Source organism: Diospyros lotus, chromosome 15 (assembly GCF_014633365.1).
Source record: "Diospyros lotus cultivar Yz01 chromosome 15, ASM1463336v1, whole genome shotgun sequence".
Lineage (NCBI taxonomy): Eukaryota > Viridiplantae > Streptophyta > Magnoliopsida > Ericales > Ebenaceae > Diospyros > Diospyros lotus.
In genome coordinates, this window is record NC_068352.1 from 25,123,120 (window position 1) to 25,136,414 (window position 13,295).

General features: G+C 37.1%; 2 protein-coding genes and 1 long non-coding RNA gene across 3 annotated transcripts; 2 read left to right on the plus strand and 1 right to left on the minus strand.

The window, feature by feature from the left end:
- The first annotated feature begins 7,137 nt into the window (after positions 1-7,137).
- LOC127792232 (uncharacterized) lies at positions 7,138-7,638 on the plus strand. Its single transcript, XM_052322676.1, has one exon. The coding sequence runs from the start codon at positions 7,142-7,144 to the stop codon at positions 7,523-7,525; it is 384 nt and encodes a 127-aa protein (XP_052178636.1). The 5' UTR covers positions 7,138-7,141; the 3' UTR covers positions 7,526-7,638.
- A 2,633-nt stretch (positions 7,639-10,271) lies between these two features.
- LOC127792373 (uncharacterized) lies at positions 10,272-10,839 on the minus strand. The gene has a single exon (XM_052322848.1). It carries the CDS (start codon positions 10,701-10,703, stop codon positions 10,428-10,430), a length of 276 nt encoding a protein of 91 aa, XP_052178808.1. The 5' UTR covers positions 10,704-10,839; the 3' UTR covers positions 10,272-10,427.
- A 612-nt stretch (positions 10,840-11,451) lies between these two features.
- Positions 11,452-12,786, plus strand: LOC127792285 (uncharacterized). Its single transcript, XR_008021110.1, has 2 exons — positions 11,452-11,999; positions 12,140-12,786. It is a non-coding gene; the product is annotated as an uncharacterized LOC127792285 (long non-coding RNA).
- Positions 12,787-13,295: the final 509 nt, after the last annotated feature.

Below are 13,295 nucleotides of genomic sequence, written 5' to 3' on the forward strand. Positions count from 1 at the left end.
TGTATAGGTACTGTATGATATTGTATCGATATACTATATAGGTACTGTATGGTACTGTATCGAGATACTGTATAGGTATTATATTGAGATATTGTATAGGTACTGTATGGTACTGTATTGAGATGCTGTATAGGTACTGTATCGAGATACTGTATAGGTACTGTATGGTACTGTAGCATCCGAATTTTTCACACATTAACTTGATATTTTTCCACAATTTCATGGGACATTCGGGTATAGACATTAATTATCCAGACATCATTCACATATAAGATATACCAATAAATACACTACAATGAGCAATGAAGGTGAACAAACTCCCATCATAATGGAGGTGAAAAATGCCATTCACAGAATAATATTGGGGTGAATCAAACCCCTTTTGAGACATCAAATAGACTCACAATATTTAGGGATTTTATACTATGTAGATAGAAAAAAAAAATTAATAGAGATGCTACACATGGAAGGGGAGAAAAATAAAAGAAGAAGAAGAAAGGATACTTGCCTGAGGATGAATAAATCAAGATGAAACACCCGCACAGAAGCTCCAATTGCCACAGAAAATTTAACAGAATAGAAGCAGTAGAGAAGAAAAAGAATGCATATTAGATGAGGAAGAAGAAGAAGAATAGAATAAGAAGAAGAAGAAGAAGTCGGGAGGGAGAAGAAGAAAATGAGATAAAGAGGAAGAAAAATAAGGTGTAAAAAAAGAAGTGAAAGAAGAAAGTAGGAGTAAAAGGAAAAAGAAAAAGTAAAAGGAGGAGTGAAAGAAAAAAGGAAAAGTAAAAGAGGAAGTGAAAAAAAATAAAGAAGAAGTGAAAGAAAAGGTGAAAGAAGAAAAAGAAAGGGGGGTTGGGAAGTAATGATGCGTAGATGGTGGGTGTTTATTTTTTTTATTTTTTTTTATTGTATTGGGCTTAAGCCCAAATAAATGGCCCATCTTCTATTTCCTTAAAGGCCCAAGCCCAACTCTTAGCCCACTTGCCTTAAATAAATTGAAGCCCAACTCATTATCCAATCCATTTAATTTAAACCCATACATACAAGCCCATAGATCTATTTCAACATTAAGAATCAAATTTGCTCAACTTATATAATAAATAAAATAAGTTAATACATCATTCTAAAATTCTAGACCCAATAATGGGTCGTTACAATTTCTCCCCCCTTCAAAGAATTTGGTCCCCAAATTCCTGTCTGGTCACTCGAATAGCTGGGGGAAAAGATGCCTCATCTCCTCCTCGCGCTCCCAGGTAGCCTCATCTAAAGAGTGACGCTACCACTGAATTTTAACAAATGGAATTGATCGATTTCGTAGCACTTTCTCTTTCCGCTCCAAAATACTAACAGGTTTCTCCTCGTATATGACATCCTCCTTGACTTCTATAATCTGATAGTCGATGATATGCTGGGGATCCGACACGTACTTCCTTAACATGGACACATGGAAGATGTTATGAACGCCAGCTAACTGTGGTGGCAAGGCCAACCTATAGGCCAAAGGGCCAACTCGTTCCAAGATTTCAAACGGTCCAATATAGCGATGACTAAGCTTCCCCGACACCCCAAATCTGCGTACGCCCTTTATGGGCATCACTCTCAGCCATACGTGGTCCCCAGCTGAGAACTCCAAGTCTCGACGTCTTTTATCCGCATAGCTCTTTTGTTGGTCCTATGCGACTTTCATTCTAGCCTTGATAATCCGAATCTTTTCTGATGTCTGCTCAACAATCTCTGGCCCCAATAATGCTCTGTCTCCAATCTCCTCCCAACAAATGGGTGATCTACACGGCCTGCCGTAACTAAACAAAATGAAATACAAGGGCACTAACAAATTTTACAACATAAAATTTCCTCACACTTGCCCTCATTACAAATACTAACATAGACCATCTAGTTTGAAAGGTCTCTGTACACCTCTAACCCTGGACTTTAGCCCCATTGGGCTCGCCCTCAACCACTGCTCTATTTGTACCTAGAATGACATGAGAATAAACAAGGTGAGCCACAAGGCTCAGCAAGTGTATTTATAAAGCATGGAGATATAGAATCAAAGGCAGGGAAAATCAAGATAGAATAAACAACTCTATGAGAAAATATTAGTATAACGTAACTCATAAGTTTTCTATTTACATTAATTTCCCATGCCGTGATTATTACATATATTATGTACTCGTTCCCATGCTCATGCATATGCACCAATAGTAAGGAATTTTTCCGCATAATTCTCAAGGCTCTCACGGCCAATATATATACATATCCATACATGAATATATATGCATCATGAAAATACATCAACAAATAATAACAATTTGAGCCACGCCTACCGGGTTGATAACCACCTCACCCGCGTTAAGCGCTCATAGGATATCCTTTCTCACCCACGGACTTAGCCGTCGCGCAAAATAATAGGTGCGCAAATCAGTATAATCATGCATCACATATGCATATCCCAATTTCCAGTCAATCCTCAATGATTAAGAAAAATCTCAAATCATGCTTAACATGCACAATTACATAAATTAAAGTGTGCACTATCTTATGATCACATGGTAAATTTTAATACATTTATTTACTCATACTTATAGAAATGCCCAACCAATATTTACGGTATATTTTTACCCCAATAATAATCGCAAGGAATCAAAATTTATACATGCAAGAAACACCAAATCTTGCATGACACTAGACCCTAATGAATAAATGTCATTCCTTAAGAAATGTAGGGTGACACAAAAACCCTATTTAGATTTTAGCAATGTTCATCAAGAAAACGAATTAATATTGCAAGATTTATCGAAATAAGGAGAATAAAACCCTTTTATCCAAAAATGAGGGTTATCAAGAATAATTCAAAAAAAATGGAAGAACTATACAAAAATCATAATTTTAAACGTAGGAAGGATAGACTACATAGGAAGAGTTGAATAACAACATATTTCAGAAATTTCCAGATTTCAAGCATATTTTCAAAAATCCAATCAGGGCTCAATATTTGGTCAAATACCACAAACGATATACCAAATCAAAGCCTAATGAGTCTAGTTTCTGGAACATCAACTGGATTTGAAATCGGAAATAACCACAAGGAGATATTCTACAAAAATCAAAACAAGGTAGAATCTATAACAGTAATTTACAGAATTCTACATAGAATTCAACAAGGTTGTTATGGGTACAAATCATAACCAAAAATTTCAAATCTTATATCGAATCGAAGCCCATGATGTCTATTTTATAGAAAAATAAATGGATCACAATTTGGATATAACCACAGAGCATTATACCTCAAAAACCGAAGCAAGAACAGATTATTCAAAAACAGAGCAGAAAATTTCCAGATTCTGGGCAAGAATTTACAAGGATACTGTAGGCTCAAAATGCAGCCAAAAATTCTAAAAAATTTACCAAATGAATATTATCAAGTCTAGTTTACACAAAAACAAATGGATCTTGAGTCGGATATAACCACAGAGAGTTATACCCTAAAGAGTACAACAAGGTCAGTTTACTCGAAAGCAGTAAAATTTCCAGATCTTAGCAGGGATTTACAAGGCTATAACATGATCAAATCTTAGTCAAAAAAATTAGATTCTTGTGTCTAAAATGAAGCTTAAGATGTCTAGTTTACAACCCAACAAACGGATCTCAGTTTGGATATAAATACAAGGAGTTATAGACCAAAGAACATAACATGGTCAGTGAATCCGAGAATAAGAATTTAAGAGCAACAACTTAAAATGAAGGAAACAAGCCTTCTAAGATGGAAACAAGGTTGAAGAACTTGCATTAAAAGATAAACAAGAGAAAAAGAACTTACACAATCATAAGGAGAAGAAGAAGAAGAAGAAGATCTTGCATATGAAACAAGAAGGAAGGGAACTTGCCTTAGATGGTTGCAAAATCCAAAGAGATGAAGACACCCTTCAAATTGGAAATTCTCCACTTGAAACTCTAATGAAGAAGAACAATGGTGGAAGAAGAGACAATCGGGAGAGGGAGAAGAAGAAGGGAACAAGAAAATAAGAAGAAGAAAATGAGGGAAAAAATGTGGGAGACTTGTCTCCCAACTCCTTTCAATCCATCTCCCTTTTAATTTTCTCTAATTTGCCCCTCATACTAACACACACAATTCACATATCTCTTACCCATTTTGGTCATTTTACCATTCTTTTAATCTTTTTTCTTTTTAATTAAGATACCATTCTCTATGCCCATGGCCCAAGCCCAAGTCAAAATATATAGCCCAAGCCCAAGTCAAAATATATGGCCCAATCCAACTAAGGCCCAATGGACTTTTCTTGAGATTTGGGTTCAATCCAACTCATTTACACTTAAGATTTAATTATTTATCAATGGTCTAATTCAAATAAGGCCCAAACCCATTTAGCCCACAACTTTGAGACTTTTTTTCACACCAAATATTATTTTCATTAATTTACCCCCATTATCAACTCATATAATATTTTTAACAATTAATTAATAAAGACAACAACTCTAATGTGCAAACTAAAATACCCATAACACCTAGACCCACTAACGGGTCGTTACACGATTATTAAACGGGTCGTGTTCGGGTTAGCCTGATACGTATCATACATGTATCTCGACAATACACGATTACGACCCACCAACACCAATTGCCACCCCTAGTTGTTAGGATTTAAAAAAAAAAAAAAAAGAATCAAAGTAGTCTATGAAAAAATACATCAATATTAAAGTCAGACATTTGAAATTACAAAGTAGTTCTAGTTTCTATGCAACTTAGCTTAGGATTTGACCCCTAAACTTAGTGATCATTTCAAATCTTTGTAAATTTTAAATAAACCTCCACTCATCAATTCTAGAAGAATTACTTGCAAAGATAATTCTAATTCTTCTAATTTGTCTAGAATAATGACTTCTAGATACCACGGAATAAGGAAACTTAATCCTAAGCTAATGATTAATCTCCACAATGTAAACATTCAATTCATTTTTAATCTTAAGTTATCTCTAGTTCCATTACCTCTAATTTTCCTTTACGTTTAAGTATTGAAGTGGCTTTCTTGACCAATCTTAAAGTAGTCTTATCACTTTTTTTTGTAATTTTCTAGCATTTTTATAGTCTAATTGAGATTTTTGTGACCTGGTATGTTTTCTTGTTAAATATATTGATGATCAATTATTAGCATCATTAACTAGATTTCTTGATATCAATTCTAATTTATGTAAATCATTAGTCTACGCCTAATTTAAATTTGCATTCAATTTTGCTTGTCAATTTTATACATTTTTTTGCGTGTTAGTTGCCTATTCTTTAATTTAATAATTTTTATTAAAATTTTATTTTATTTTATTATAAAATTATTAAAATGATTACATTAAATGAATATAATGTAACTTTTAAAACATAGAGGTATTTTTTATATGGTGATGTGTTAAATAAGTATTTTAGTTTGAAGCTTAAATAAATTATTGTATTTTTATATTTAGGACAAATTTATTATTGAATTTTAAAATTGATCGAATAAACAATTATATAGGTCAGATTAGTCATTATAGCATATGTCATTTTTACGTTTTTCAATAAAATTTTAATTTAATTAACATTAGGGGCAGAGCCTGAAAAAATTTTCAATGATGGCGAAACTTATTAAAAATAAAAATAAGAAATAATATAATAATATAAATATACTGAAAGTTAAAACAATTTATTTAATACCTCACGATAGTTCTCACTCTTTGTGAGGATTTAAAATTAAATTATCAAAATTTATAATTTATAATTTATTAATTAATTTTTTTATAACTAAAGTAGTTAAATTTAGATAAAAACTTAGTCCAACATGAATGCCAATCTGTTAATGTTTATTCTCGGTTAACGTTTGTTAAAATAAGTAAAATAAGACTATATTAATATAAACTTAAATTTTTTTAAATTAAAATATAAAATAGTTAATATAAGAAGTTATATAATTTCTTTTTTAACGGTTATCAGATTAATTTAATAAATATAATAAAAAAATATTTTTATTTAAAATATTTTTTATATCATACTTTTCTTAACTTATATTTTACTTAGTAAAAATTATCTCAATCAAATACAAAAATTACGAAGAAAAACTAAGTACTTTTATGGGCCAATCACCTTGAGCAAATGAAAGAAAAATATATAAATAATAAAGACATAAAAAGAAAAAAGTAAAATAAAATCATCAACCCAACAAAAGAAGAGAGAAAAAAAATATTATTTTAACTTTTTGGGCTACACAAAGTAGCTCAAATAACAAAAATACATTCGCTTAATTTGTAAAATTGTAAAAGTCTCTTCCTTGTTCTTCTTCCCTCCTTTATTTTTTCTCTTACCTAGTGATTTCATGGCCGTCTTCTATATCCTTTCTCTCCCTTTTTCACGGTGGTCTCCAACAATCGCTTGTTGATGTCATCTGGTCGTCGCCTAATAACGGTCAACACTTAAGAGACGTGACAACATGAGGTGATGAAGTGAAGGCAGTGCTAGGATGATGGTGATGGGCAATTGTTGGAGATGACCCTTTGAGAGGGAAGACAATCATAGGTCATTGAGTTAAAAGAAAATAAATTTATAGAGAAGAGAAAAGTATTTTCCACGTTTAAATGTGTGTATAATTTTTTCTGTTGTCCAAAGACTACAAGTATTATGATTCAAGAAAAAAAAGAACAAAAGGGAACCCACGTTTCATCCCACACACGGGACGGGGGGCCGACAATTGTTTTGACGCAAAACCATGTGCCCAACCAGTCGCATAACCATCGAAAGAATGAATGCAACCAACTAAAACTACCATTCCGTCCTCCACATATTTAGTATTAGTACTACTACTGCAGTGCAGAATGCTTATTTAAGGCTAAAGTAGTCATTTGCAACAAAACGACAAAAACCTTGAAGACAGAACAATCATTTAAGGGCACGAGTCACCCGGCGAAAAATGCAAAAAGGCCGAAACCCCCCATTTGCCCTTGATTTTGAAGGGCTAAACAGTCCATCCGAGCAAGACGGCAAAAAATACACTGGCAAAGGAAGGGCGAAAGAGTCATTTAACTCCCCCCAACCACTACCGCCTCCGGTATTCGATGATGGATCCAACATCTTATCTTCCCTTCCCTTCCCCGTGTTATGTATATATACCGACGACAACTCCACTGCGAGATTCATCGCCAAATCATCGGCATAAAGAAATCCTCACCAAATACTTTCTCTGACAAACGAAGAAAGATGAGTTCGACAAGCAAAGCGTGGATCGTGGCGGCGAGCGTCGGGGCAGTGGAGGCGCTGAAGGATCAGGGATTCTGTAGGTGGAACTACACCATACGGTCGATGCACCACCACGCCAAGGCCAAACTTGCCAGGTCCTTCTCCCCGGCCAGCAGCCTCTCTTCTTCTTCTTCTCCGGTGTCGTCGAGCAGCAGATCAGTGAGGGGGGAGAAGGCCAACAAGCAATCCGAGGAGGAGTCTCTGAGGAAGCTCATGTACTTGACCTGCTGGGGTCCCTATAATTAAATCAAACCCTAAATCATAATCTCCCTCTCTCTCTACTCTGCTTTGGAGACTGTAGATCGTAATTTTACAGTGGAAGCCTTTATATATATATGGAAGAGAAATCAATTTTTGGATACGGTTTTCTTTAAAATGGTTATGAATAATCGTAGTCGTAATCCTAATCGTAACTTGTTCAGTGCAAAACTGGTTGCTGCTTTATTATTGGTGCGCAGTTTCTCATGGCTTCGGTCCGGCATTTCGCACGCACGCACGCACGCTCTAGTGATCAGAACCAAACTCAGAACACAGCTCCTGCTGTGTAGAGTATAGTATGTCGTCTGTCTACGGTGGCCAACAAATCAACCAACACATCTAATCCCAATTCATTTGCCCAATTTAATTATTGCAAACACCATGGCTAACTCGGCTATAAAATTTATGTCTCCTTGTGATGTTTCTAGAAAGGAAGAGCTGAAAGAGAGAATTTATTTTTCTTGGCGATTTAGGGGTGGCAAAAAATTTTGAGAACTGATGGCGAAATAGGGATTCCCCTTTTTTTTTTTTTTAAATATATTCAAACAAATCAGATTTAAGGATACCCACAAACAACATCAAGTAACTGCACTGCGGTCACCAGTTCTTCTTCTCTTTTTAACATAATTTGCTCTACAAATGTTAAACTAGTTGGGCTTCTCGCGTCACTTTTCATAGTGTTGGGTCCATTTAGTGTGTCAGATTGCCCAGCCCTCCTAAAGAAATAGTGGGCTCGGCTCGTTAGGCCTAAAGGGCCGACCCAATTAAAATAATTGAATAACAACACAGCTTTTAATCTAAACTTCCAAGTTAAAAAGTGTATTTTGTAAATATTGATGGTATGTTCGTCTTAGACACTTGTAGCGCCGCTTTTACCTTCTGTTCAACGACACAGGCACACAGCAAAACAAGTGTCGGCCGTAGAATTTGTTGATTTTATTATACGTAACTGGATGGGCAAAACAGTCATTTCAAAATCCCCAAATCCCAGCAGCCCATCGTAAAACCATGGGCTTTGCAGGGCACTCCCAATTCCCAAACGGGCGGTGAAATGCCACCAAACCCCTTGTTTTGGCCCCCTCGTCCTTATCTTCATTACCGTCTCTTTCTCTGCCGTGTTTATCTACACACACCTATATATATGTATATATATGTTTGTATGTATCTATCTATCTATGTTGCATAGTTTCACCAAGATTCGAAACCGCAAATTGAACACTTGAAAACCATTTATTTTTCGCCAATTTGTGCCTGGAACTTGAGGAGAAATTTACGAGTTTTGAAGAAGAGACATTAATTAAGGAGATCGATGGGTGCAGCGAGCAGGGCTTGGATGGTGGCGGCCGCCGTGGGGGTGGTGGAGGCGCTGAAAGATCAGGGATTCTGTAGGTGGAACTACACCATACGATCGGTGCACCACCACGCCAAGACAAAGATCAGGTCCTTGTCTCGGGCCAGCGGGAAGATGTCTTCTCCGGCGACGAGGTCGATGGTAAAAGCCACGGAATCTGAGAAGGCCAAGCGATCGGAGGAGTGTGTTCTTGAGCTGCTGGTGTCCCTATAATTGATCTTATTAATGTCGATTATTCTTCATGAAATCCCTTCCCCCGGCTCCACATATGGAGAGAGAGAGAGAGAGGAGGTTAAACACGGAACCCAACACTAAACACGAAACCTCTCATGAGTTATATAGTGGCTACAGTCCACCCATCTTCATTCTTCACATAGTGTGTTGTAGCTTTTTCGTTTTCTTTCTGTAAGAAGGAAGTAAAAGAAACGTATATAACGCTGGAAATCAGTAGTAATTTCAAATAGTCTATAAAAGCAAAACAGTCGTTTTGCTTGATTCCTGCACTGTTTTCTTCTTTCTCCTTTTATTCTCAAATTCCCTAAATGCACACGAATTTAAAAGAATTTATTATATTTTGGAGAATAATCATTTGAGCCCTTGCACCGTTTATTAAATGAAAGGAGTGGAAACCATCTTTTAAGTTCAGTCACGTTTGTTGTCCGTCTCAACCTACCACCTCTGCCCATCTTCTTACAACATATATAATACTCAAATTTACTGCAACAAAATGGTATATGACATGTCAATTGTGGTGGGAAATAATGCTTGTGTTGTGTTGGCGACTTTTCTTCAAGTGTTATTTGTTCAAATTCGATTGCTGAGTTCAATATGAGCGATGCCATGAAGTCATTCAGAAGTATTAGATTCTGGAATTTGGCCATTTATTTATTTATTTATTTATTTATTTTTGTCATGTGCTATAATAAGTAACAACAAGACATCCATAATTAGTGGAGTATGATTTTTACTTTGGGAATTCAGAATTCTAATATCAAAACCTTTATAAGATTAAGAAACAGATAAACTTATTATAGATTAGACCCATGAGTTTGTATTCATCGATATTCTTCCTAGTTTAATGAGAGTTCTAATTTCAACCAAAGTAGAAATTCTGTAGAATTTCTTCCAGCTACTCAGTCCCACAGCGAAGTTTCACTAGATTACATACGTGATTTAGACACCTGCTGGCCAAATGAAGAAGATAGCAACTCATTTTCATCAGCGCTATCTGTTTCTTTAAAAAAAATTATTTCCCCCAATTATGCCAATAATAATAATAATCATGATGCCAAAAAAGATAAGAGAGATCCAGCAGTAAGGGCAGCAAAAAGATGGGTTATTGTTGTTCATATCATCAATTTGAGTCAGAAAGACCAACCCAAGTAGCCAATCAGTTCCGCAGAATTGATTTTTAATTAATAGAGAGAAATAGGCTTTTGCACTGTACAATATACATCCATTTGCTCTTTCTATGCTCGGCTCACAAATTGGTGAATCCACAGAGCATAGAAATGTGTAATTGGATCGAGCAATTAGGGCTCAGTTGGGACCCCAACAGCTCAAGTACATGACTTTTCTCAACGACTCCTCCGACTGCTTGGCCTTCTCCTCCATCGCTAACTTGCTGGACGACGACACCACGGCCGTCGTCGGAGAGGACAGCTTCTTGACCTGAGAGAAGGACCTGAGATTGGTCCTGGCGTGCTGGTGTACGGATCTTATAGTGTAGTTCCACCTACAGAAGCCCTGATCCTTCAGCGCCTCCACCACTCCCACGGCGGCCGCCACCGTCCAAGCTCTACTCGCCGACGCCATAGTCTGTCTTCTTCTTCTTCAAAATCTCCTCTTCTTAATTTCTTCTGATCTTTGAGGCTGCAATATCAAATTGTTTGCTATCAGTTGCAAGCGAGAAACAGTTCGTTCACAAGACTTGAGACGAAGATTAAGTGGCATAAACATATATATATATATATATATAGATATAGACCACAGAAATAGCTAGTCTGGGGGCAAAAACCAGGGGCTGGGCGCTATGGGCTTACCACTGTTTAGGGAGACTTCCAAAGCCAGTGGGTTTTCTTCATTCTGTTGACGTTTTTGTCCATGACATTCCGAAAAAGGAAAAAGACATTTTTATTGATATACACGGACGATTATTACTAAAAATTATTTAATTCTTATTGAAAAAAAAAAGGATTGTTTTGGTATTTTAATGGTCGGCACTGAGGAATTCACCCATTGTTTTGAGTCAATCCACCTAAGGCCGGAGTATTCGGATTTGGATTCGGGAGTGAAAATCAAGCGTCCCTTTGTCCCAATTGGAATTCCAAGTACAACCCTCACTTTATACTCTGTATGTGTACAACCACACGGCGTTAGATAGATAAAAAAGTCATTGGGCACTAGAAACCGCTGGCTTCCGCTCGGCCCAAACCTCCGGTTTTCTCCCCACCCCAAACCTTGGACTCGTTGCCCACGTATTCAAATTGCTTTCCCCTCTGCGCTATAGCTATATATATATATATATATATATATATGGATAATGTTAGACGGACGAAAAGAACGATGCACTATATATCTATATATATATATATATCTATATAATAAGGGAGAATGGTTTTTGAAATTGAGAGACAAATGTGAGGGGGATATTTTTTGGATGATTGAGATTAATTTTTAAAAAGTTCAATGGCTGAGATCAGTTTTTAGAATATAATTTTCCCCCTCAAAACCATCACATCCCTGCTCACACACGCACACAGAGCCACTCATTGCCCAACCCTCTCTTCCTTCTTTCCCTCTCACACTCCATCTCTGCCCAATCACTCTCTCTCCCTCTCTCTCTCTCTTTCAGTCACCCACCCATCCACGCCATCGTCTCCCCCCCTATCACCCCACTTGCAATCGCTCAATCGACGTTGCCCCCCCACCGCACAGCTTTCGCCTCTTGCTTCGGCCACAGCCATATTCGCCAACGGCTGCTCTGCCATCACTGTCGTTCGTGCTTGCTGTCATCACCGTCGCGGCCGCTTACTTCCAGCGCGACCATGTTCCGCTGCTGATGGCCATCCCCATCGTCGTCCCGATCCGCCAGCATCCCTGACTCGCGAGGTTCAGCCATGGCCGCCCTCTTCCTCTATTTTTTTGTATAAAATATATGTGTTTTTATTCACCCATTTTCTCTCTCTCTCTCCCCTACCGCCCATCGTCGCCCCTCCCTCCACCGTTTGCTGCACCCCTTATCGGCCCAGCCCCGCCATCGTCGCCGCCCCTTCCACCGTTTGCCGCAACCCCCTCGGTGGATCGATGGACAGAACAATGGAAGGAAGGAAGAAAACAAGAGGGAGATCAGGGGGTATGAATTCGGGAAGAAGAACGCACCACTGTGCGTCACACGCACAACGCGCATCAAATTAACGCAAGTAAGAGAGAGTCGTATCTGCACACAGCGCACTTCTGAAATTGGAGGAGGAAGAAGACGCGCACTATGCGCTTTTTCTTAATCTTCACGTGCTGCCTTACTTCATTATATACATAGATTATTATATACATACATACATAACGGCAGATTCCTCCAATGTAATCGAGAATGAATTGTGGGTTTTTCTTGACTTGGGGATTTCTTTGATCTGTGCGTTAATTATGGGTTTTGATGATTATGTTGTTGGGTTTTCCTTGATCTGTGAGTTAATTGTGCGGGTTTGTTTGTAAGTTTGTTGTGTTTGTTTGCCGAGAAAATGTGAGGAAAGGCTTGGTGGAAACAGAAATTGGAGGAAAAGCGATTGAATGTTAGGATTTGGATGTTTCTTTACATGATTCTTTTGGAGCCCAGAGTGGTAATTTGAGTTATGTTGGGCTTTTTCAAGAATGAATTTGTTTTTTAATCTTCTCTGATTAAGGAAGATTTTTACTTTTTTATGCATCGTTATATAACTTCATGGTTTAACTGAACTTTGGGGGTTTGCAAAATTGTGCTTAACAGAGTTGGCTTATGGAATCAGAGATTTAATGATCTAAACTTTATAATTGATTGGCTAAACTTGAGCTGATTGAAGTTCTTTCTTGACGAATCAAAAAAATGCATCGGCCTTGATATGGATTAATCAACTGGTGGCTAATAATCAGTTTGGAAACTACGGGAATCCCAACAATCGGAGGGTATAATCTTGAACTTCTTGATTTGTTTATTTTGGTAAGTTGTGCTATTGATCGATGGGTTCTCATAAAAATATGTTCTTGATAATTTAAGTTCAGTGCTTAGGGAAAATCTGTAAATTTCCCATTTTGAGTTTAGTTGATTATCGCGTGTCTCTGCTAATATCAATGGCTTCCAGATATGTGTTTTTGTGGTGTTAATTTGTGTGCATAATTGTCTCTCTTAGTCATTGGGGAAGAATTTGTTTGTTG